Source organism: Lagopus leucura, unplaced genomic scaffold (genome assembly GCF_019238085.1).
Source record: "Lagopus leucura isolate 7727_CA_CO unplaced genomic scaffold, USGS_WTPT01 Super-Scaffold_100002, whole genome shotgun sequence".
Lineage (NCBI taxonomy): Eukaryota > Metazoa > Chordata > Aves > Galliformes > Phasianidae > Lagopus > Lagopus leucura.
Genome location: NW_024962263.1, coordinates 46,525,718 through 46,551,369, shown reverse-complemented (window position 1 = coordinate 46,551,369; position 25,652 = coordinate 46,525,718). Strand labels below are relative to the sequence as shown.

General features: G+C 40.0%; 1 protein-coding gene across 2 annotated transcripts in view; it reads left to right on the top strand.

Moving 5' to 3' along the window:
* The window catches only part of ZNF521 (zinc finger protein 521), a 236,265-nt gene that overhangs the window by 95,161 nt on the left and 115,452 nt on the right, over positions 1-25,652 (top strand). For both annotated transcript variants that reach the window (XM_042868903.1, XM_042868902.1), the window contains 2 exons: positions 5,321-8,673; positions 24,392-24,476. In XM_042868903.1, the coding sequence (XP_042724837.1) occupies positions 5,761-8,673; positions 24,392-24,476 (2,998 nt within the window). In that variant the 5' untranslated portion in view covers positions 5,321-5,760. The remainder of the gene's footprint in view (positions 1-5,320; positions 8,674-24,391; positions 24,477-25,652) is intronic.

Below are 25,652 nucleotides of genomic sequence, written 5' to 3'. Positions count from 1 at the left end.
TTCTGCTGCCAGACATTTGTCATTTCAAGTATCCATTCCCTTCCAGTGTATCCACCATTACAAATTTTGTCCCTTGCTATGTGGTACTTCAAATTGGGTCCTGTAGGATGGAATGTGACCGGTCTGCCGTTACCACTAGCTGGGCAAACCAGTATGAGAGTTTCTGTAAGGCTTGGAGCTGGGGGTGTCGATCAGCTGAATGGCTATGCTTTCTCCTTGGTTGGGTCCATTCGCTTCAGCTTTTTGCCAGCTCTGTGTTTCAGAGTGGAGGAGAAAGGATTTTTCTTGCAGGATAGCTCAAACCTGGGAGATACGAGTTCTCCTTCCTCCCTTGTACAGATTACATTTGTAACCTGAGGCAAACTGCTCCACTTTTCTGTGCTCCAGTTACATGAGCAGCAAAACAGGGAAAACAGAAAACTTCTTTTTATAAGATATTGAGAATATTAATTAATTTGTAGTTGTAAACTCTATCAGAGGAATGTTATATATTATGATGCATAAAGATTTGCTGACATTTTCTCTAGGAAGGCGACCATTTGTCTAGGGGCAGCAAAAATATGTTTAAATCATAAAGTAAAATAAGGCATGATAAAGCAAGTGCCCAAAGCATATTCCAACCAAAACGTGCCCATGTCATAAACCTTTCTGGTGACTAAATAATGTTTTTCTGAAGCAGTACTGTTATTTCAGTCAGCAGCACTAGGGAAAAGATCACATTTAAGACTTCACAACTACTGAGGTTGGCACATGAGCGGCTGGCTGTGAACTCCACAGAGGTGCTTTTGTGCTTGGATGCTCCCCCTTCTTCCCTCCCCCTTCTATGGGATAACTCCTTCTGGTATTACTTCACTTTTCTGTTAGTGAGCACTTTCCCCCATAAATATGACTGAACAGGTGTTACTCTGCTACTAACTGAGTTTCCAGCTGTCCTCCTCCAGCACAGACCAGGCAAAATCTGTTGTTTGGTCCTATTAGACAGACCAGAGAACTATCAAGCCTGAGATGGAGGTCTTCCTTGCAGGATATGGTAGGTTTGTTGCCAGAAGATGGTCAGGAAGGCCTGGCTGGCTAACAAAGACAGTCCTTCAGCTGCTGGGTGTAGTTCCAGTTTTGCATCCCCTTTGGCAGCAGCACAGAGACTGCTGCAGTGTGGCCAGCCAGCAAAATTAGGAAATAAGGACCTCTTTTATTTACTCAGGCTGCTGAATCATGGGCATTTCTGTCTGCTTGGAGAAAAGTCAGGCAGCTCTACTTTCCACTGGAAGTCTCAGGAGTGCTTGGTACTTTCATCTCAGAGTGTTCGCACACTTGTTTTAATGTGCTTTATGGAAATGGTGAAACTCAGCAAGTACAGTTGGTGGAGAAAAACATCTGCACTAACTATTCACACACATTTGCATCTTTAAATAGACTTTTAGGACTTTTAGCTGATTTCCAGTGAAGTTTTTCAGTTGCAAGTGCTAGAGCTTTCTTAGAGGCAGTGAGTGTGAAGTGACTGGTTCCAAAAATTAAAAATTTACGTGGACATGTTAAGTGCATCACACTGAAACTCAGAATAGTTGCCGCGACACAGAAAAAGCATTTACGGTAAGTAGCACTTAGTGAGTGGCAAAGGATAAAGAATATGTTGATAGAGAAAATATATTTTAAAACTCCATAAACACTCCATGGTGTACCTGGAACCCTCCCCTGCCCCCAAATAGTTGTATGCCACTCCTGGGGACTTGTATCTGAATTTCATCCAGAGTCTTTGAAAACAGCTTGCGATAACATTTGAAGTCAGTATTTGTAATGTTGACATAGCTCAGTGGGTAGGTGTCTGCTGATTTATATGCACACGCATGTATGCAGAGTAGCAGCAAACTGTTCATGTTTTCTATCAGAGTGACTGACAAAAAGGGGTTGGGAGTCTTTTATCTCATCAGCAGGCCAAGCTTCACCCCCAGCATAAAGTCAGGTCTGTGTGAAGTGCCCTTGGAAGGGGAAGAGGTGGGGTTGGAGCTTAGAGCCTGTTGCTGCTCACAGAATGCCACCTCGTGAACACAGCCTCAGCACGTGGTGGCACGTGGTGGCCTACAGCCATTTAGAAATCAGTGGTTGCGTGTGGTGCAGCATCCTCACGGGAAAGATCTGCTACAGCCCCTCAGCTCACATGTGAGCGTGGGGAATGTTGTGAGTCCATACTGCACATCATTCGCCACGCTTACTTTGGAATCCATACAACAAAAGCCAATCTGCAGCAAGGCATTTCCCTCGTCAGCAGGAGCAAGGACCCTCCATAGATTGTCAGCGGCCTGCAGGCCCTGCCACAAGCCCTTGATGTGAGTGCACGCAAAGGCCCTCCTGGAGCAGCAGCCGCCTGGGGGTAGGCTGGGAAGCCATGCTGGCCGCCGTGACACTCATGCACAGGAAAATCCTGTTGACCTCCATGATGTGCCATGCTGGGTTCCCCAGGCCTGGCTGGGAGGAAGCAGTTCTTCAGGAGCACAGGAAGGTCAGATTTTCAGATTTCAAGCAACATAAATGGATGCTTTACTAGTGGTTTGCTTTCTTCCTTTTTGCTTCAAGAAAAGTGCTGTGCAGGATTAATATGGGCTTGGATTAAAAGCCCTGACAGCGGTGTGACATGCAAAAACACTTGTGTTTGCTGGCTTTAAAGTAAGAACTGGCTCTGTGCTGTAATAGCACTGTTCCTCCTCCACTATTTTTTTTTAACCTTGCAAATTAACCCATGCAAGAGGAGAACTGGATGGGGGAAAAGGAGCTGCCATTGCTTGTCCTGTGGTCATTCTCAGCACTTGATCGCAACCCTCTGCCAGTCCAGCGTCCCACTGGCGCTCACAGGCCAAAGGGAATAGTTGTATAAGAGGTAAACCCAGGCAGGCAGATAGTAGCCACGAGAAGAAGGTGATTTACTATTGTGTCAGTGATAATGCACCATTTATAATGCTTACTATATATTCCTCTAAACATTTATACAATAATACATCATTTTTGAATGGGATATACATTTTAATAATAAATTTGGTTACAAAATATGTGGCCGAGGCAGTTGCAGGCTATTTTTCTTTGTTCGGTTGCTTGACATAAATTTCTGTTTATCATCTGGCAACGTCCATATGTAAGAAATATATTTGATTTTTAAAGGACAGAAGCTTTTCTGCTTAAGAAACCTGGCTGAAAATGTTCATCTGAAATAAAATGTAACAAAAGTTTACATTTTTTCTATGAGTAATTTTTCCATTGCTATGATCATTTCCAATTTTAGAGTCAAACCCAGCAATTTGAAAGGGCTGTGCACAGATTTGCATCAAAAGTCTCCCATGAATATTCCAGTCATTAATGTACCAACTTGAAAACTCAACTGCTTGGTATCATTTAGTAACTATGACAATAAGTAATGTTGCTTTAGTACGCTGCAAAGCATTTCAGTAGATGATAGTAGTTTTGTTGGAGGAAAGGAATTTTTGTTTAGTTTTTTTTTTCTTAACAAAACTAACACCTTTGCTTTCAGTTCAAATTTGGGTTGCTTAGGCTTGGGATTGCTTTTTTATTTAAGTGTAACTAATGCAGATTCATACACAGATAAATGCAGGTATGTGCCAGGGTATGTGTGCTTATGTGTGTGCATGCGTGAGAAAGGTGAGTGTACTTTGTGAACCTCCCCCCACTTCGAGAGGTAAACAAGAGGATAAAAAACATGGAATTCCAGCTTATGCTGAAAAGCATTGTGTCAGTGGGCAAGGCTCCAGGAATGGTGTTTGGTTGTTTTCTCAGAGTTCGATGGTTACCATCTGGCATTGATAGGGAGATGGCGTTGTCATCAGTTTCGAGATGCAGGAAAGAAATGAATACTCATCTGTTTCCTGTGGATAAGCAAGACGTTGATCATCTAGTAAAATCTTGTTACCTTAAAGAAAACATGCTTGGAATTTGTTTACATAATATACACCAGCTCCAATTTTTATGTTAGTGTAGCAGTTTCTTTGAGAGAAGGATGGAGATGTAAAGAAACAGCGTTTTTCAAAAGCACCCTAAGAAAGACATTTTTCAAACAGGTTTATCTTGTCTCTGCTTTATTATTGTAATTAATTTTACTTTTCAAGGGAAGAAAACCACCAAGTGTTACCCATGGAATGGAATAAAATGATTATTTGATTTAGAGTGATCTTTCAAGCATTCTGATGAGTTGTAGTCATTGTAGCATTGTAGTTCATGCTTAAAACAAAAGGTGTAAAAATTGTAGAGCACACCTGGTTAAAAAAACACCAATTATGACTTGCCCTGTGTAAAGGTGAGATTATATCATGGATAGCTAGTTTAATTTATCATCTGGCTAGCATTCCTGTTTTGTCTTTTCCTTGTTACTCATAAATCTTTCAGCTTTTATCATAAGTGTTTATCATTTTTCCTGTTCCCAGTTTTCCACAAGTTGCTTTGTCTGTGATCACCTCGCAGTACAGGTTCTGCTAGACAGAGGAAGTTCAGCTGGCTGAGGCTTTTGCAAAAAGGAAGAAATGGTGGGCAACCTCTTGAACTTGAAAAAGGAAAAAAAAAAAGCGGTTCACATTTGACCCTTGTGAAACTTTCTAATTTTCCGTCAGCTTGGCTGTTGGTTTGTTAGTTTGTTTTGAACATTTGATGATCTAGCTGCCAGCTTTCAGGAGCTGAATTGCATAGTTATTGGAGAAATCTGGTTACACTTTGTTAGAGAAAAGGTTACCATTTATACTGTTGCCCGGTTCCTCCCCTGTAATTTTTTGTATGAGTGTTTAGAATAACACTCAAGACTCTCTCACTAATAGCCTACATTCAAAATCAACTTCAAGAGAAAAAAAAAAAATTGAGACAAAGCAGAGGGAATTTTTTTTATTAAATATTAGGAATGTGGGTTGACTGTATTAATTTTAAATCATTCCTGTAATATTTTCTCCTTTCCTTTGACTCTTCAGATGCTCACATAATATGCAAATCATTTTCCAATGGATACAAAAGAAACATTAAGTATATTAAAATCTGCATTTTAATAAATGTGTCAGTGTATAATACATACCCTGCAACTGAGAAAAAAAAAGATAAAAAAGCAATAAAAAGGTAATATAGGCACAGAAGTATTTAATAACTTTTAATGTTTTACAATCGGATAAAAATAAATGTGGTCTTGAAGCTGTTTGATACAGGTTTAAGAAATGCCCTAGTCTGAGTTTAATACGTTTTGGCTCTTTAGGAATAGCAGGTCTGTGTTGTTTGTGTGCATCTGGTATCTCCTTTGACCTGTAGGGATTAAGCTTGTGGACATGTTTCTTTTTCATTTCAGATGGAGTGGATGTTGAGGATGACCCCACTTGCTCATGGCCAGCATCATCACCTTCCAGCAAGGACCAGACTTCCCCGAGCCATGGAGAAGGTTGTGATTTTGGTGAAGAGGAAGGAGGCCCAGGGTTGCCCTATCAGTGCCAGTTTTGTGACAAATCGTTCAGCCGCCTCAGCTACTTAAAGCACCACGAGCAAAGTCACAGTGACAAACTCCCTTTCAAATGCACGTATTGCAGTCGTCTCTTCAAACACAAACGAAGCAGGGACCGCCACATAAAGCTTCATACGGGAGACAAGAAATATCACTGCAGTGAGTGTGATGCAGCATTCTCAAGGAGTGATCATCTTAAAATTCACTTAAAGACTCATACGTCCAACAAGCCATATAAATGTGCCATTTGTAGACGTGGATTCCTGTCATCTAGTTCGCTGCACGGCCACATGCAGGTTCACGAGAGGAACAAGGATGGCTCTCAGTCTGCTTCCCGGATGGAGGACTGGAAAATGAAGGACACTCAGAAGTGCAGTCAGTGTGAAGAAGGCTTTGATTTTCCTGAGGATCTTCAGAAGCACATTGCGGAATGTCACCCTGAGTGTTCTCCTAATGAAGACCGATCTGCTCTTCAGTGTGTTTATTGTCACGAACTCTTTGTAGAGGAAACGTCTCTGGTGAATCACATGGAGCAGGCTCATAATGGTGAGAAGAAGAATTCATGCAGCATTTGCTCTGAGAACTTTCACACTGTGGAAGAGCTGTACAGCCACATGGACAGTCACCAGCAACCAGAATCATGCAACCACAGCAACAGCCCATCATTGGTAACTGTTGGCTATACCTCAGTCTCAAGTACCACTCCAGATTCCAATCTCTCTGTGGATAGTTCAACGATGGTGGAAACGGCTCCCCCTATACCAAAAGGCCGTGGAAGGAAGCGGGCAGCTCAGCAAGTGCCAGATATCACTGGTCCTTCAAGTAAACAGGCAAAAGTTACCTATAGCTGCATTTATTGCAACAAACAGTTATTTTCCAGCCTCGCAGTTTTGCAGATACACCTGAAAACTATGCATTTAGATAAACCTGAACAAGCCCATATCTGTCAGTACTGTTTGGAGGTATTGCCATCTCTCTACAATCTGAACGAGCATCTTAAGCAAGTCCACGAAGCTCCGGATCCAGGGCTGATTGTTTCCACCATGCCTGCGATGGTGTACCAGTGCAACTTCTGCTCTGAAGTGTTCAATGACCTCAACACTCTTCAGGAACATATCCGATGTTCTCATGGATTTGCCAACCCTGCTGCTAAGGACAGTAATGCGTTCTTTTGTCCCCATTGCTACATGGGGTTTCTTACAGATTCTTCTCTGGAAGAGCATATTAGACAAGTCCATTGTGATCTTAGCAGTTCCCGTTTTGGTTCCCCTGTGCTCGGAACCCCAAAAGATCCAGTAGTGGAAGTGTATTCTTGTTCTTACTGTACAAATTCTCCAATATTTAATAGTGTTCTTAAATTGAACAAGCATATCAAGGAGAACCATAAGAACATTCCTTTGGCACTGAATTACATCCACAATGGAAAAAAATCCAGAGCCATGAGTCCCTTATCTCCTGTAACGATTGAGCAGACCTCTTTAAAAATGATGCAGGCAGTTGGAGGTGCTCCTCCTCGTCCTGCAGGTGAATATATTTGTAATCAGTGTGGTGCTAAGTATACTTCCTTAGACGGTTTTCAGACTCATTTAAAAACACATCTTGATACTGTCCTGCCAAAACTGACCTGCCCTCAGTGCAACAAGGAATTTCCAAATCAGGAGTCTCTGCTGAAGCATGTTACCATTCATTTTATGATCACCTCAACCTACTACATCTGTGAAAGCTGTGACAAGCAGTTTACTTCTGTGGATGACTTGCAGAAGCACCTACTAGACATGCATACATTTGTATTCTTCCGCTGCACCCTGTGCCAAGAGGTTTTTGACTCCAAAGTCTCTATCCAACTACACTTGGCTGTGAAGCACAGCAATGAAAAGAAGGTATATAGATGTACGTCTTGCAACTGGGATTTCCGCAATGAGACTGACCTACAGCTTCATGTTAAACACAACCACTTGGAGAACCAAGGCAAAGTGCACAAGTGCATCTTCTGTGGTGAGTCCTTTGGTACAGAGGTGGAGCTGCAGTGCCATATTACTACGCACAGCAAGAAGTACAACTGCAAGTTCTGCAGCAAAGCTTTCCATGCCATCATCCTGCTGGAAAAGCACCTAAGGGAAAAGCATTGCGTTTTTGAAACAAAAACTCCAAACTGTGGAACGAATGGGGCATCTGAGCAGGTTCAGAAGGAAGAAGTGGAGCTCCAGACCTTGTTGACAAATAGCCAGGAGTCCCATAACAGCCACGATGGCAGCGAAGAGGATGTGGACACATCTGAGCCTATGTATGGCTGTGACATCTGTGGAGCAGCTTACACCATGGAGACTCTCCTGCAAAACCACCAGCTTCGAGACCACAACATTCGACCTGGAGAGAGTGCCATAGTGAAGAAAAAGGCTGAACTCATTAAGGGAAATTACAAGTGTAATGTGTGTTCTCGAACATTCTTCTCTGAAAACGGGCTCCGAGAACACATGCAGACACACTTGGGACCAGTGAAACATTACATGTGCCCAATCTGTGGCGAGCGGTTTCCATCTCTTCTGACTCTTACTGAACATAAAGTCACACACAGTAAGAGCCTGGACACTGGAAACTGCAGGATTTGCAAGATGCCTCTGCAGAGTGAGGAGGAATTTTTAGAGCATTGCCAGATGCACCCTGACTTGAGGAACTCTTTGACAGGGTTCCGCTGCGTGGTGTGCATGCAGACTGTGACCTCCACGTTGGAACTGAAAATCCACGGCACATTCCACATGCAGAAAACTGGAAATGGTTCTGCCGTGCAGTCTACGGGGCGCGCACAGCATCTCCAGAAACTGTACAAGTGTGCTTCTTGCCTGAAGGAATTTCGTTCAAAACAGGATTTAGTGAAACTTGACATCAATGGTCTGCCATATGGTCTGTGTGCTAGCTGTGTTAATCTCAGTAAAAGTGGTAGTCCAAGTGTCAACATCCCTTCAAGCAGTAACAGACAAGGCATGGGCCAAAATGAGAACTTGAGTTCCATTGAGAACAAAAGCAAGGCAGGGGGACTGAAGACTCGATGTTCTAGTTGCAATGTTAAATTTGAATCAGAAAGTGAACTCCAAAACCATATTCAGTCAATCCACAGAGAGCTTGTTCCAGACAGCAACAGTACACAGCTGAAAACACCACAAGTATCTCCAATGCCCAGAATCAGCCCCTCCCAAACTGAAGAGGTAACCCTTTTTATTTTGCTCTTGACACCTTCCATCCTTTTAGAAAAAATCCCCCTTTTTTCAAGTCGTCTCGTCACTTGTCATGAAATTCTTAGGCTGAACCATGTTACATTTCCATCTGTAGCTATTAGCTAGTAATTACTTGCTTCTTGATATGCCTTACATCTTGGATTGAATTGTGCGGAATAGGACTAATTCCAGTCTCCCTAGGATATTGTCTTCTGTATCACTGAGGAGACCTATCTTCATGCCAGCACAACTGAGATCTGGAATCTTACCCTAGCTCTGTTAATGCGTTGGAATCCCCAGCTAGGAGTTGTGCTTACGGCAGGGAGCATTAATGACAGAGGAGTAGAACGCAGTGAGCCAAAATGCTGGCATAAGGGGTAGATTTTTTAAAAATATTTGTGAACAACAAACTGCGGTTGTTTTTTTTCTTTGCAAATTGTGTTGTAGACATTGATTTTCTCACTTACAGCATATTTGGATTAAATAGAAGTGCAACACTAGCCTAAGGTAAACTGGGAAATGCGTCCTTCAGAGGCAGTTCCTTGTTTTACTTTTCTTTCCATTCCCAATGAACAGATTTTGATGTTGCTGAAGCACCTAGTGCCTGATGAATGAAATCCTGTTCATGCAGTGTAACTTAGAAAATAAATCTACGTTTCAGAAAAAAAGCAAAGGGTCAAACTCTTAAAAGATCTCATCTGCTTTCTCAGACTCCAGTGACCAAGAAATAATGGCTGTATGGGGAGTATAGGGGGAATGTAGGGGAGTCATTTACTGACTGAAGGGAATCTGTTTTATCTCTGATCTTCAGAAATACTAGCAATAGAATGACCGAAAACTAGTATTTTAGGCATGGTATTTTGCATCATAACCTACTATAGTTCAGGAAACCTTAAAACACAGCACACACAAATTAAAAGAAATAATAGCTTTTGTTTCGAAGAAGCTTATAACATGTAATGATGCAAGTGTGTTGTAACCCATCACTGTGAATGCATATGGATACCCTGTGGTTAAAGAGCTGCTCTTCCGTCTCTTTCATCACTCCCTATTTGTGAGCCCATCTGTTGGGCAAGAAATCTCTTAGCCTGTCACCCAGTAGACATGTGCAAATTGGAGGGCGGGGGGGAAGCAGAGAGAAGGAGGGGTGATGCATAAGGATGTGTGGTTCAAGAGGTAAGTGTGGAGCTACTGAGAATATAGCTGGGAGGAGGCCACTGAAGCAGCACAGGACCTGGTGTGTTACCAAGAGGAACACTCCAGCTGGGAGATGAAAGTGTAATACCAGTCAGGATGCATCCACCAGAGAAAGACTCCTTGCTTTCATGACATCTGCATCTCCAGTGTGCAAACTGCGGGTTATGGGTGACACTTGGGGAATGGGATGTGTTGCATAGTTAATGGGAGGAGCTGTTTGTTAGATTGAGAACTGCAAGTCTAAGGAAAACCTTTTCAAAGAGGAGAGAAAAGGAGTGGCTCCCATTATTGTACTTCTAGGCCATTGATGGTCCTGTCGTATTGCTGCTGAGTAAGAATCACTGAGTGACCAGCTGCAGATTTTTGATAGATTCACAGTCATCCTATTTTCTTTCATCTTTTCCCAAAAGACTGCCTGATGTCTCTCTTCACAGTCATTTTGGAAGCCAATTCCTGGTACCTCAAGCATGAACAGAATCATACATGTTAAGACAGTTAACAAGATAACATGTTGCCAATTTGACTTTCTCTTCCTTGTAAACTAAGGAATATGAGATTTAGGCAACTCTGCAGTGATATAAGGCCAGTTACCTTCAGTGTCCTCAGGGAATCTTCTTGTACTTGGATCAGGTATAATCAGGGTTTTTATGTCTTCTGATTGGTCTCATGTTTCTTTTCTTGCTTTTTTCAATTTTTATCTTAGAAATGTACGTAAGATGAAAAAGCCTTTTAAACTACATCAAGATTTTTGAGTAGCATTTGCATGCTTTCAAATCACCATTTGCCTTCTGCCTCCATTCAGAGCTCTTAAACTGATTTTTCGGTGCCTGTGGTTTTGTCTTCACATGTGTAACCTAGACTTTCAGATTCTTTTCTCATGGGAGGCAAAAAGCTATCAAGTTCCTGATAAAGCATTAGTACTTCTGGAAACTATAAATGCATGTTTATAAAATCTTGAAAGATAATTTAATTTTCTAACAGATATTATTTCAAATTGTAGTGATGCGAACGTTAGAGCGATGAGAATCAAAATTCAAAGTGGTATTGCAAAGATGTTCAACGCTATAGATTTGTTATCCAGGCTGAGAGAAATGAAAACATAAGCATATAACACAAACAGTAAAAACAAATTGGGTTTCTAAAATTTATTATTAGTAAGTGGCTTTGGTCCTGCACTGGAAGAATATTTGTTGAATTGAATGAGCTATTGAAGAAAGTTACTTAAATGTGCTATTTTGGAGAAATATTCAACAACAAAAAAAATCATTACATTAAGGAGTGAAGGTTCCATTTGCATTATTTATAGTTGTTGGCTTGAATTTTCAAGGTTCAAGTAAATAACAGTTCACTTAAGAAGCAAGAAAAATATGAAGTAGTTATCAGACAATTAAAGGTACTGAATATACCTTTTTAAGATAAAAGATAACACTAAACACATGGTTTCTGCCTTCTTGGTCAAGTATTCTTATGCTTAAGCTAGAACACTTTCCTTTTTAGTCTGTACAAAATAACATCATAGGATGTGATTGTACTATTGCCTTCAGACAGACAGACTTGAGACTTGAACAGTTCGACTGTGGATAGACAGCTATTGAAAGAGCTTTTAAATTAGTAAATCTCTAATTTATTCTTTGAGCTTAATGAGATGCTGAATTCAGGCTGTAGATTTCTTGTAAAAATCCTAAATTATTGCAAGTATGCTGTTAGGCTAGAATAATAATCTTGGTGATACTTAATGTTTAAAAGTGAAGAACAAGGTTTAATATGATAGTGAATTGAGAACTAGACAGAGATTATTTTCCTGTCACTCATGTGCTTTGGCACCTCGGACAAATCCACTTGAACATCTCTTCCTCACTTTCCTTTTTGAGAAAATAATTTTGATAGTTTCTGAAAATTCATTGCCATGCTTAATTATGATATATTTTCTGCCAAGCTCTAGGAAGATAAAAAGCAATGTTCAAGAAAAGATGTGCAGCTTTGCCTCTTTTGCTCTTCTTCACTGTGTTGCATGCACCTAATGAGAGAACTGCTGGCACAGCAGAAAGGTGTGCCTTTTCTTTTTAAGCTTCACAACTTCTGTACACTCAGAACCATACCAGCATAACAGTTCAATAATAATTGTACTGCTAATTGCTTAGCAGACGGGGGAGGAGGGAGTGGACTTTACACCAACAGTTCATTGGTAAAGCTGATCTGGTGCTAGTGTGTCCTGTGAGCCACTCTGCTCAGTTTGGGGTCCTGTTGATAACATCCAGAGTGGATGCTCAGCAAGCATAATTGCTGCTCTAAGTAGCTAAAGTTATGTATCACTTTTTTTCATGAATGTGAAGCTCATGTGAATTACTGTATTACCTGTGGCAATGCAGACAGTCCTTCATTAATAATACAAGGACATTCTGGGTTTTCTGGTCCTGAGAAGAAAAGGGGCAGTGCAACAACACTGCTAAATTACCGCAGGAATAAAGATGTTCATGTAGGTGTTGCAAAAGGCTTACAGAAATTCACTGTAGCAGAGAATCAAAGTGCTGAACAAAGGAGAAAAGAACTAGCAACAGTGAAGCCAGCTGAAGAATGGCGGTGAGAATCTGGGGCTGCTCTCTGTCCCGTTGTGGTTGCATAGAGCTGTATGCCATGGTGGGCATGGCCCAGCAAGGAGCACCGAGCACATCACAGCACCATTCTGGAAGGAGCCATAAAGGTGCAGGCTGACAATGAGCTCATGGGAACAGGAGTCACAGAATTCAGGTGCTGAAGAGCTGGTGGCTCCCTGAATCTCAACTCTGACCTCAGATGAATCTTGAAATGGTATCTCTGGGAGAACGAATGGCATTCAGGTAGGTGTACTATTTTACTTTTACATTTTTTTTTGCCCCTCTTTATTTGTGGGCATTGAATCTACCTTTCTTCCTGTTCCTCCCCTCCATTCCCCAAGACTGCCAAACTCAAAAAGACATAACAGGAGCTGCCTTTCGAAGTAGTTGGTTTGTTTCAACATCAGATACTGGCAGTCAGAGGCAGAAAGAAGAGAGGAAAGACTAAGCAACCCACAAACGTTCCCAAATGCATGCTTTTGGCAGGGCAAGCAACTGCATTTTAGCAACATAAATCACTGTGCTTTTAACTGAAGAAATGCTCTGAAATCAATACTCATGCATTTAATTGAAATACATAAAGAAATTAAAATAATCCTCCTCATCAGCAATCCAAGCTGATCATTTGAACTACAGGATTTTTGTGGATAAGCACATAGACTTGTACTGTAAACATTGGGTTTCCTGTCAGTGAATCCATGCCCGTGATTTTCATGCTGGATTTTGGATTCAGGGATGGAAAAAGGTAAAGAAGGTTTGTTGCTGGCACAAAGATTTGTATTTGAAAGAGTTTGTGGAAGTAATCTGTAGCAAACATATTTTCTGCTTCTGGAGTTTCAGAACGAGCTTGCTAAAAATACAGCTTCACCTTCTGGCATCGTTTTGACATTGTTTTCATGAAGATAATATGTGGCCATATGTATTTTTAGTAAGGGCTACTCTGTTCTTCTAGACACAGAAGGCCACCTTCACATTACTATACACTCTTAATTTCTGTTAGGAAGTTGCCATGGAGTGGCTGACAAGATAGCATTTTTCTTCTCTTTGTCTTTTCACTTTCAGTAATGATCTATCAGACAACTCCTCTGCAATTAACAAAGATGGTCCTGTTGCTACTGTCCTGTTGCTATTAATCCTACTGAAGTTAAGCAGCAAATTTCCCACCTTTCTGCACTTGCCAGTTTGTGAAAGGAACTCCTTATGTTAATTGGGAGCTGCTAAACAGTAGTAAGTTTTTTTAGTTTCCTGTTCACTTATCATTAAAATCTGATCCTGTCATGTTGTTTGTCAGATGCTTCAGCTGAGAAATTCTTAATACCTTTGCATCGGAGGAAGAAAGGATAACTTGTTCTCCAAACTTTACAAGAGTTCCAAGCCAAGATTTCCATGAAACATGGCAGCGGAAGGAATGCCTCCTTGAAGAAAAGCAGACTAACAGGAGAGGGGCACAGGAAAATAGATGAAGACATAAAGCAACTTTAGAGAGGTCATATGCAAATGTACTTATGTCTCATGGAACTTCAACAAAGCTTTATGAGACAAAGTGCCCTAAGATGTACGCTCCTGCAGATCATCTGGGCAGCCCACTGTTTTCATGGGACTTTCCTCATTCATGTACCTGCTGGCCAAGTGACCAGGGTAACATCACAGTTTCCCTTCCACACAACCTCAGTGGAAAATGAACGGTACTTTGACCTCAAAATCATGTAGAAACCACAATAAACTTTCTCTTTTTTTCTAGCCTGATCATCTTTGGGAACAAGACATGGGAAATCATGATATGTCTCTTTTTGTCTCTTTGCATACTACTAGAGAGTTCTCTCTCTTCCCTCTCAACTTTTGAACTATTCTTGCTCACTTTCAACAAAAACTTTATAGCTGACAGGAATATTAAAGCCTATAGAGTTTTTACAACTTTGGTGGAAGAAAAATGATCCAGCATATCATCTATGATAGAAACCTAACAAGAAAGAAGCCTTTTAGAGATCCAAACCGGGAAGATGGCTTTAACTGAAGTTCATATCTGGTTTCTCTGCAAAAGTCAATCAGCCACAAGACGTGAAGCTATAAGAAACCATGATCCACTGTTTGTGGTGATTACACAGTAACTTTTTAACTGATTGTAAATGTTTTGAGAAGTGCTATTTGTTTATTTGTTTTTTAATCACTGCTCAATAAAGCTATTATATGCAATGTGTGTATTATTTATCTCACACACCAAACATGACACCCGAATTTGTCACTCTGTCATGAGAAACATAAAATGTTCATTTAAAATGAATGCTAACTGTTCATTTAAAATGAATGTGCATCCCCAGTACTGCTTGTTCCAGAAAGTTGTACAGAATGAACATAAATGAACCACCTGATAGGTGGCATCTTGGAGAGTCCTCTTGTTTGACCTACATCTCTGTGAAGACTGGTGATTGGTCTTAACTCTAATTGGGTTGTTCAAAATCTTTGGATACTTCTTTCTCCTTCCAATCTCATTTTCCATTTATTCTATTTACTGCATCCTTTTACAAATTATTGTATAAAATACGTCTGTAGATATGACAGCAGAAATGTGTGTCCTGTTAACATTAGTTGTTGCCACTGGGCATATCAAGGCAGGAGTCGGTGGGCACAAGTTGAAATACAGGGGCTTCCATATAGATAACTGGTACAGGTTGTCCAGAAGAGCTTTTGGAGTATTGCTGCCTAAACAGAGGACTGGTCCAAAATGGTGTCCAGAGATCCCTTCTAATCTCTGTGATTCTGTGGTTTCCAGAGTGCTTTTGGCCTGCCTACCAGATGCACCTCTGTATCACCTTGTTCTCTCTTGGTGTTTAAATCTTTATTGCTAGTATAGATGTCATATATCAGGGAATGAAAAGGTGGGGCATCTCAGTACAGTCCTACTAGTAACAATGTGCAAATCAATGAAAAAAACCCACACAGTTTGGAGTTTCTGTTGGAGACCTACGTTCATCAAAGTGAAGGCCCACATGCGTTCACTGATCATTCGTAATACCCGTGAAATGCCTTTGAAAAGCCTCTTAAAAATATAGCCTCTTAGAAATGCAGTCATTAAAAGTTGTTTGCTGCTTGTATACTCAAAAGCAAGGTGCAAGGTAGGAGGAAAAGAGACTGTTTGTCCCCGTTGGTCATGCTTCCACAATTTTGGTATCCTGCATAGGATAGTGTTCCTCTCTTGCCTGTTACCCAGTTTCAGCAGTATGCAAAAAGGCATACCTTTTGGCTTCTTGTGTCTGGAAGGCCTCCTCTTCCTTCTGCTTTTTCTGAGAGGAAATAGAATGGTTCACCAACAGAAAATGATCTGAGATTCCAAGCTTCCAAATTTCCTTTTTCTATCTTCATTTCCACTTCCACAACAGTCCTCTTGGTTTCTGTTCTGATGGCTGAAGTAGGTTTGGTGCGAAACTAGGAATGTGGCTGTCTCCACGTGCCAATCCTGCAGCTTTCCCTGACAAACTCACAGTTGATCCTTTCTGCTGCTTGGGCCTTCTTTTGCAGGCCTAATAAGGGAATGTCTGCAACATCTGATTGTTTTTGTGAATGCTTTCTCTTAACCTTACTACTTCTGTTTTCTTCTAATCCCTGCTTCACAATTTCATAGTGCATATAATGGCGGTCTAGACAAGCCTAGACATACGGTATTCTGTTTCTGAAGTAAACCCCTTGATCTGTTTTTCTGTTAGAGTATGGTAGATTGAAGCCCATGAACTTATTACAAGATGTACCTAAGAGGAACTACTGGAATTTTAAGAAGCAGTATGAAAGTAAAAGGTTGTAAAATAGGACAGAGGGAACTGTGGGAGGTTCCTGTAATTCCCTTAGAGGAAAGCAAGTATGTCTTCACTGGAAAAACTGCCAGACACAAACCGTTGTGGGCAGCAATGAAGACTGACTCAGTGGCATGCTTGTTTTGCTGGTACACCACATCCTTGGGCAGCTCTGCTGCCGCTGTTGAGGTTTGCCAACTGGGCGTGCAGTCAGGCATCGCTGCAATGTCAGCAGCTGTATGCCCGCTCAGACTGGTATATTTGTTAACATTGATGTGGCCTGACAGTATCCATACAGAGTGGTGCTATAATCACAGCAGTATGATTGTGGAATTCGGTTAGTGGAATATTTTATAGTGTAGGCAAGTTTTTGTATGGTTCCAGTCTTGTGAAGTCCTATTGGCTTCACAAGTGAAGCCTTCACTTGTGAAGTCCCATTGACTTGCTCAAGTGCAGAGCTAATTGCAGGAGAAGGATCTAAGGGGTTTAATCCTTCTCCTGATATTTCAATGAAAATTAATTTCTTATATATTATGTATGAGTAATATATTTCTGTTTGTACATTAATATTAATGCTGCATATTTTTGAGCACAACTGTTCCGTAGGATGGAATTATCCGCGTAAGTAATAGCCCAGAATTCTTCAAGAATGAAGGTTGAATTGAAAGTGGACAAGTAAGGAAAAGAAAAATGTCCCAAGTCTCGCTTTAGAGATTGAAATTAATTGTCGTTAATTTTCCATAGAGTGGGAGAAAAGTGTTTTTAATGTTCAAATTAAGTAAACAAAATGAGGTGTATAAAAGGCTCCCAGTTTTGCCTTTCCGTTAAAATCCAGAAAGCTTTTACAAAATTTGTGATGGTGAAAAGAGACAAAAGAGTATTCTCTTGTGCGTACTTGCAAACTATTAATTTTATTGGTCTACATCTGTTGCTGATTGTTGGTGAAGAAAGTAGTGGCTATATTGAATGGCAGTCTGTCTCAGTATGCCTTTTTTAAAAAAACAAAGGAAAAAAAGAACTAGACTTGAAAAAGCCCACCAGCAATTCATCAGCCTACTCAGTATATCAGCTTTCTGCATCTCAGACCTGCCAAGTCATGCTCTGCTGCTTGTGCTTTGATGCCACATCATCTGCAAAATTATCAGTGCAGTCTCGGTTGTAGTATCCCCTTAACATCCATAGCCATGTAGCTGCTCTGAGATTGAGATACGGAATGTGAGGATGCCTCTTGATGGGTTTGCAGTTCTCTCTCTTGTCTCTTCTCTCTCTCTTATTTGATTTTAAGCGCAGTGTAAGGAGACAGAAAGGGGGAGGAATGCTGACCTGTGGGGCCTATTTAGGGTACTTACTTTAGCTGGGGGGTTGGACCTGATGATTTCTTGAGGTCTCTTCCAACCCCTGCGATTCCATGATTCTGTGACTCTGTGACAGGAAGTTCAGTCACACCACAAGCTCCAGATTTCTGAGAACTGCTCAGCATGTGCACTTGCCATGTTTTGAGGCCCAGTCTCACCCTGGATCAGGCCCTAGGATAGAAAATCAGAAAAAAGCATAATTGTTTTCCAGATCCCAAATCAAATTCATGGTACTTACAGCTATTTGTAGTTACAAACTATGTAAATGTGACAGGAAGTAATCAAGAGAAAATAAAGACAAGACACATGGTGCCAGTTTTATAGTCCCTTTTCTGTTAGGTACCTGATTTTCAAAGATGTGTGGAGACCTAAAGGATTAGAGAGCTTGAAGGGAAGAGATGCAGTTTTAAAAGGTTGCAAGATGTGTTTTCTGTATAGGGATGTGAGACATTGCAAGCTAATGCACTTCATCAGCTAGGGAAGGAAAAGATTTGTAACTAAGAGGCACCGAAGACAGCTCTGATTAAATACAGCATCCAGAATGCAAAGTTGGAAGACAGGACAGCAACTTAAGGCTTCAAGTAGAGAAGGAAGAACTGATAGAACTTTGTGTATTAAAGCAATGAGTAACCGCTGTGAAAGAAATTTCAGAATGTTTTTTTCTCCATTTATTGTTTTTCTTCACATAGAATTGACTGTCTTTTCTCTCTAAACGTGTACTCAGATCACACTATACTTAAGACCCCAATAAACAAAAGCAGAACAGAAATTTTTTCATAAAATCTTTATAAACATATTTTTAATAACAATCAGGAAATACTACTTAAAGGGTGTTCTATTGGCAATGAGAAGAGTTAGCAATTAGTTCAGAAAAAATGCAAGCTGACAGTGGCCCATAAGCAAGATAAATAGCTAACTGTGCAGTGAAACTGTCTAACATATGCTTAGTTCTTTTAGAGCTTAAGGTTGACAAAGTAAGCATCCAGGAAGATAGAAAAGAAATCCTCAATTAAGGTACTGTCAAAAATAATCTGAGTTATGATGAAAAATGGCTAAATGGACAAATAGGCTGGGACCATGGTTGCTCTTGTGCCTCACGCAGGGCCGAGCACGCTGCTAACGCTTAATGAAATAATAATGTAAAAAATCAGCTGGCAGCATTAGGAGTTAGCACCAGCAAGTTGCTGTAGTTAGTACGCAAGTTTTAACTTGCTTTTGCAAATGATCTTTTGGGAGCACAAACACGGAAGCTATTTGCTTTCTCTTGTCAGATTACCTTTCTGTTAGTTTAACAGGTGGAATTCATTCCAATCTGGATTTAATGTGAGGGAATGTGGGAGAGAATGATTAGTCTGGGAGGGGGAAATCAGAGGATGTGGGAGGTGTAGGGTTCCTCTTTTTCAGCAGTTGCAAGTTGACTTGGCTGTGTTGTTGATCCATGCTATTGTTCAGTGCTAAAACAAAGTGGAAAAAGCCTTGAAAATCCCCCTTACCAGGATCACAGGGATAAGCAATGTATCTGGTTGTAAATGGGAGGTTATTGTGATGATGAACAGGTACACATCAAAGTCATTTTCAATGCTAGAGACTATTGCATGCAGGAGAGGTCGGGATATAGTGCAGAATAAACTTGGGATGCCTGTAAGTCTGTAAGCAAAAGGGGATGGAAGGATTATGCATGAAGTTATGGGTTTGTGCATTTGATGTAGACAGTGAGGAGAGAAAGTAGTGACAGAAGAACACTCAGAAATTTTGGATTTGTCAGAGGGTAGGAAGTAATGATTCAGAAAGGGAGGATCACATCTAAATTTTTTGCTAAAGAATGTAAACATTTACCAGAATCTTAGCAAAGCTTTTGACAGAGTATTGCAAGAAGGACTAATTTATTCGGTTGATACACGTGGCATAGGAAGAGCTACTTTGTCTGACTTAGAAAAGCAACACTAACCTGGATATGGGTAGCATTGAAGTCTTGTGAAGCAGTTAAGGTTGGAGGGATGTGAATAATGGAAAGCCTTGAGAGTCACTACTTGTATGAATTTTTCTGAATTTATGTAGTGTATCAGTAGTCTAGAAGAAAGAAGTAGTGAAGTGATGAAATTCAGTGGTAGTACAAAACTGGGGAAATGTCAGAACAAAATAGGCACGTGATAAAATTCTGAATGACCCTAACAAGGAGGTGAAACAGGAGCAAATATATAGCATATGCAGTTCATTCTCAGGTAATGTAATGAGGTTAGGAAATAGGAAAAGAAAAAAAGAGCATGTATGGGGTATCTGAGAGTCACAGGACACAGAAGGCTACATAGAAGGACCTTCTCAATAGAACTATGAATCCTCTATTAGAGGAGTTCATAGATTGTTCATTAGTTGTCTGGCTTTTAAAAAGCAGAGTTTTTGTTTTTAAAAGCAAATCGAATTGTGGATTAAATTCAAGTACCAATTGAAAGACCATACTCCTGGACCTCTTATAAAGGCAGCAAAGCCCATTTTGACATGATGTGGACACTTTTGAGAACCTTTATATAAGGTTCTGAAGGTTCTGAAAATTGCAAATTGCAAAGTGACAAGTGCAGATCAGGACAATAATTAAAGGTCTAGGTGACATTAATTATTCAAAAGGTTAGAGAGACACATGCATATGCTCTGCATGGATTGAAGGCCCTATCTGAAGCTCATTAAATGTAGTCACAGAGAAGCTTTGCATGCTGGAAGGCTTTAAATCAGCTCTGAAATCAGTAATGAAAAAGAACAAGAATGCAAGAGGCAGTGTGGCTGCCCAGCGCTTATGTGAGTCATCTAGTCCAAGCAGTTGTTCTTCTAGGACAGTTTTGAATGGTCCCAGCTGTGACTTGGGCATCAGATTTGCGCTCAGCATGTAGGAAATGAATTGTCAGTTGGTTTCTTGACAGGAGGGGGTTTGTGAATGATTGTGAGGTTGTTTATTGAGGAGTTGTGTTTATTTTATGGAAAGGTGAGGCTGTGGTGATATAAGAAATGAAAAGAAAACATTCAGATATTTTCAGAATTCCGTGTGATAATGTGTGCATCGTTCTCTGAAACGTATCTTTGGAAATTTTGCAGCAAGGCACAGTCTAGCACACTACAGCTGCTCCTGATTCCTTGTTGGTACTGCCTGATGTATATATATGGAAATGTACTGGCCAGGTTCTTCTGTGGCCCGCCATTGCTGCTATGACATCAGTCTAACAGTTAATGTGTGTCGGTTTGTATTTGTGCTTGGAGAGGGGAATGAAAGTGCTGGCATGTTTGTCAGAAGGCTGACGGCTGTCCTCTAGCAAATGCAGCCATGGCAGGTTAGGATGCAGGTGCCCTGAGCTGTCCACCCTTCATCTTCATGTGGAGTTGAAATGCCCTGGGCAGTGAGCTGGAGCAGCAAGGCCTGGGTGCCTGCTATTCCTGCTGGGCCTTCCCTCAGTGACTTGGGCAGAGGGGCAGGGAGCTCTGCTGGGGCTCTGGTGCTGCAAACAGCTGCAGCAAGGCCAGGCAAGGACGGCTGTCACAGTCTTTGTTGTGTCCTGCCTTGCAAAGGGTTGCAGACAATTGAGAGAGTCAGGTGGCTTTCAGTCATGACCCAATTTTATTTCTATGCGATGCTACGCTGGCACAGCAAGGCTTCTTGCCTGGCAGGGGAGATGGAGCTGCCATTCTCCAAGGCTCCTTTCCATCTTATACCCCCCAGGTTTCCCCTTTGTGGGAGCACAGACTGAGGAGAGCTCAGTCTCCCCTGGATCTGACTCTAGTCAGTCTACCCAGCTCTGACAGGGAGCTGGCCACCAGGCACAGCAGGATCCAGGAGCCCGTGTAAGCAGTCATGAGTGCTGCTGGTCTGACAAAGCCTATGAGACTAAGATGTAACTTGCAGTAAAAAAGAGCTTCTTTAGAATGTGAAATGTATGGAAATAAGTATGTGGGTTTTGTTCAACACGGCGTGAAAGTGTCTGGGTTTGATCACTTTGAAAATCTAAGAGTAAATGGAATTTATTGAGTTTGCTTTTAAAATCAAAACTTAACCAGGAACAAGTTTAGACACTTTGAGGTGAATGTGTCGAGCTAATAAAAGTTGATGTCAACATTTTAGAATATGTTCAGAAACAAAGAAGAAATTGGTTTTGATCAAGCAGCAGTCACAAAAAACATTCTTTCCTTCATGATAAAAAGAAAACGTCTGTGTGATTCTCCAAATGTGTCAGATCATCTGAAGAGGCTAGCAAGTGCTAGTAAATTATTGTTTTTGGTTGTTGTTAAATGAGTTTATTTTTTTTGCATGAGACTTCAAAAAATCCAGCCTTTGTATGTTTTGCCATTATGTACATCAGTCATAATTTTCCAACAAATCTTGACATGCACTCTGCATTACTGTGCTAACAAGAGAAAAGACCAGCCATTAAGTTTATGTTTCTTTGTTTTTGAACAAAGTCACATATCAGGAATAATGCTAGGGGTATGCTAATAAACAATATATAGTGCCAGTCATCAGGGAGTAAGAAATATTTTCTAACTAGTTCTAAAGGGAAACGGTGTTTTTAAAAAAGGGAGAGTGATTGTTATTTATGCAATATTGTTGTTCTATATGTCAGCATCAAAAAGCACCTTGTAAAGAGCTTAGCATAATAAATCTTTGATCACAATTGTCATTATTTAGAGGTCTTTGATAGATCTAGATGTAGTGCAGTAAGGTTAAATTTACCAGCATATAATAGGAAGACCTTGGGCTGCATCTGAATTTCTACTTGTGTTGCCATTGTGGTCACACCTGAAAAGGAGAAAAGTCATGTATTTTTTTTTAACAGCAGGTTTTAAAAATTGTGAAACTAGTCAAACTGAGTCAAAACTAAGTCAAAGCAGGTTAGTTTTGTGGGTGCCCATTCACTTTATTTGTCTAGGTAAGGATTTAACTTGGTTACATTTCAGAAAACTTAAGCTGGTTTAGATGAGGAAGAGCAGAAAAGGCTTATGAGTGTTTCCGCTGAGAAGAGGCATGATATATTTTGTTACTGCCATGAAGAAAATTAAAATACCCTCTCTGTATGAAAGCAGTATGAGATTTGTAAAGAGAAGCCCACAGGGCTGACTTTGATTGGTTGCTAGTTTTACAGTTAACTTAGTAAGAAAAAGATGACATACATTGAAAAAGCCTGTATGTTCCTTTCTAAGGGCTTCTAGTGGAAAGATGCTTAATGAATGAGCACTTGGTCTGAGACATAACATCTAATTTTAGATAATTGCTGATAAGAAATCCAGCCATTCTTTAATAATGCTTAGAATCTGGTGGGGGAAAAATAGGAAGATTTTTAAAAAATGTAATAGATGATACCAGCTGTATAACACTCTTCAGAAGTTAAATGTATACAAAATAGACTCCATTTTTGATGCATGTAATCCAGTGAACCCTACTTCTTCCCCAGCGAACATATATATGAAATCTGTAATTGAGTACATCTGTGCCAGGTTTTTGTAACTTTATGTTCTTTAAAAATTATATGCTTTTTCCTTTCTTCTTTTTTTTTTATTTTTATTATTTTTATTATTTTTATTTTTTTTATCCTGCCTTTTTGTTAATGTAGCCAAGGGTCTGTGACTGTACAGAAAGATGCATGTCTCCTGAATAACTACCTTCATGTGGCACTTCAGGGCTTACCTTCACTGCATCTTCAAAACGACAGTTGAGCTCTCCAGGACTTACTGTAGAAATGTAGTCCCTGATATTACAATTATGCAGTTGAATAATTTTACGCATCTGACTTGTCTCATCAGATGCCTAGAATTGCAGATTTAAAGTCTCTAGGATGAAAAAGCAAAATTTTATTTTTCAGTGTACTCATAGTTTTCACTTCTAAAGACATGCTTTGTGGTATAAAATTCCTGGTCAACTTCTGGTCAGAAAAGTAATAAGAGGAAATATAATCATGTTTCTAGGATGCTACTGCTTAATCTGTATCATCTTGTATAAGTATTATACCTTGCAGAAAAGTGTAACAACAGATCTATTTTGAAAGATAATAAGGTACAAAGGAAAGACTTCTCCTGTGTACCAAAGAGAGCAAAGTACATTTCCCTGTTTATAACAAAATTTGATTTATATACATTGTGATTTTTAAGTCGGGCCCAATCTAATATGGGCAGAAGCGTTGCTCTCTGGATGGCTTCCAGCCAGCCCTCCTAGTTTTAGTACAGGTTTGCCAATAGATATAGAAACTACTGTCTGAAAACAGTAGCCATTTGTCCACACTAATGAGGACTTTTCCTTCTTTGAAGGATGGCAACCTGATGGACCATTTAAAATGAATGTGCAGAGGAGATTCTGCAACCTCGCTGAGACTGAGGGGGAGGCAGGTTTCTGATCTGTTTTCTTCCTAGCCTCACCCCAGTTCCATAGTGGGTCTACTCCACTGAAACAAAATGAAGGATTGATTTCAGTGTTGTCTGGATCACATCCCACACATTCTCATCACATCTTGCCTCCTGTGAATATGACAGTGGTGTTTTAGCAGTACTGCTCCCTTCGTGGAGTTAGAAAGATGAAAAAAAGAAATTAAAAAACCCCACAACAACAACCCAACTTCTGTGGAGTTTCAAGAAACACATAAAAGGTGCTACAGAACTGCAGTGTTAGTATCTAATATTAATAATTAAGCCTTAATAAAAACTCTGCTGGAGAGCTTTAAATGACCACTTTGAACTCAGCACTTCGAGTTATAATGAAATGGTTCCGACTGTATGTTTTAGTAAATTTTATCTACCCTTATTTCTTTAGAAGAAGACCTACCAGTGCATCAAATGTCAGATGGTTTTCTACAATGAATGGGATATCCAAGTTCATGTTGCAAACCACATGATTGGTAAGTGAAGCGCTAAAACTTCTCAAAGACAGATAGCTATTTCTCTTACTCATGATCATCATTGCCTCTAAAATTAAACAGAGTTAAGGAGAAATTAATTGTACATCCATCAATGATTAACCTAGGCATGATTGATTTTTTTATTCATATTATTAGACTTGATAAAGCATTAGCATGTTTTATTTTCTGCAAGGGCTAGTTTAGACTTCTGCAGAGAATTATATATCCACTGCCAGTCAAAACACAGGTGATTAGCAAATTAAACTTCTAATCATTTTTGCATTATTGAAAGCAAACTAACAGGAATGGTTAATGAACTGGATGTTAGCTTTCCATAGAGTTTTAGACAGGTTTTAATTTCAGAAGTTATTATGGTAATGACACTACCGTGTGCTTCTCAAGCACCTCGGTATCAAAATCGAAACTGGTGAGTTTTTGTCGTTAGGAAACATAAATAATTCAAATGGCCATAAAATAATATTGTTTGTTGTGTTTGAACAGCCTTGGAAAAAAATCCCGAGTCTATCTGCATACAATTAAATACTATCGTTTATATGAATAAAATAAGGAATTGTACTATTCAGGAATGGAATCTGCACTTTAAGGTATAAGCATATTTTAAAAACCTTCTAGGATTCCTAACCTAAGACTAGCCTGATGTTTACAAGGCTGTTACAGTTGTAAATTAGAATAAAACAAAAGCTGCTTTTTCTTTGATATTCATATTTTCTTATTATTTGCTTATTCCCCTAGGATTATCCATAATGTTTTCAATTTGGTAACCACTCAGCAATAGCACTAAGAATTCTATCAGCCAATTAAATTTATCAAGCACATCATTTGCCCGCTAATAAGATAACATTGACAGGGTTGTCTTACTTTGTTTTCAGTGTTTTCCAAATTTCACATTTCAAGACAATGATGGATACAGTTGATTGTTTTTGCTCCTGTTTCCTTTATGCTGTTTTTTCTTCCTTTCATAATAAAAAAAGCATGCAAAATACAGACCAGACTATATGGAATGCAAGCCAGTAAATACATATTTAACAAAAGGTAGTTTATTGTTGGTTTTTTTCTTCATTTTATAACTTAAAAATGCTTGGCTTGATGCTAGTTTTTGGGTTTCTTTCTCATGTAAGGTAACTTAAGTATTTCTTCCATGAGTTCTTTTAACTT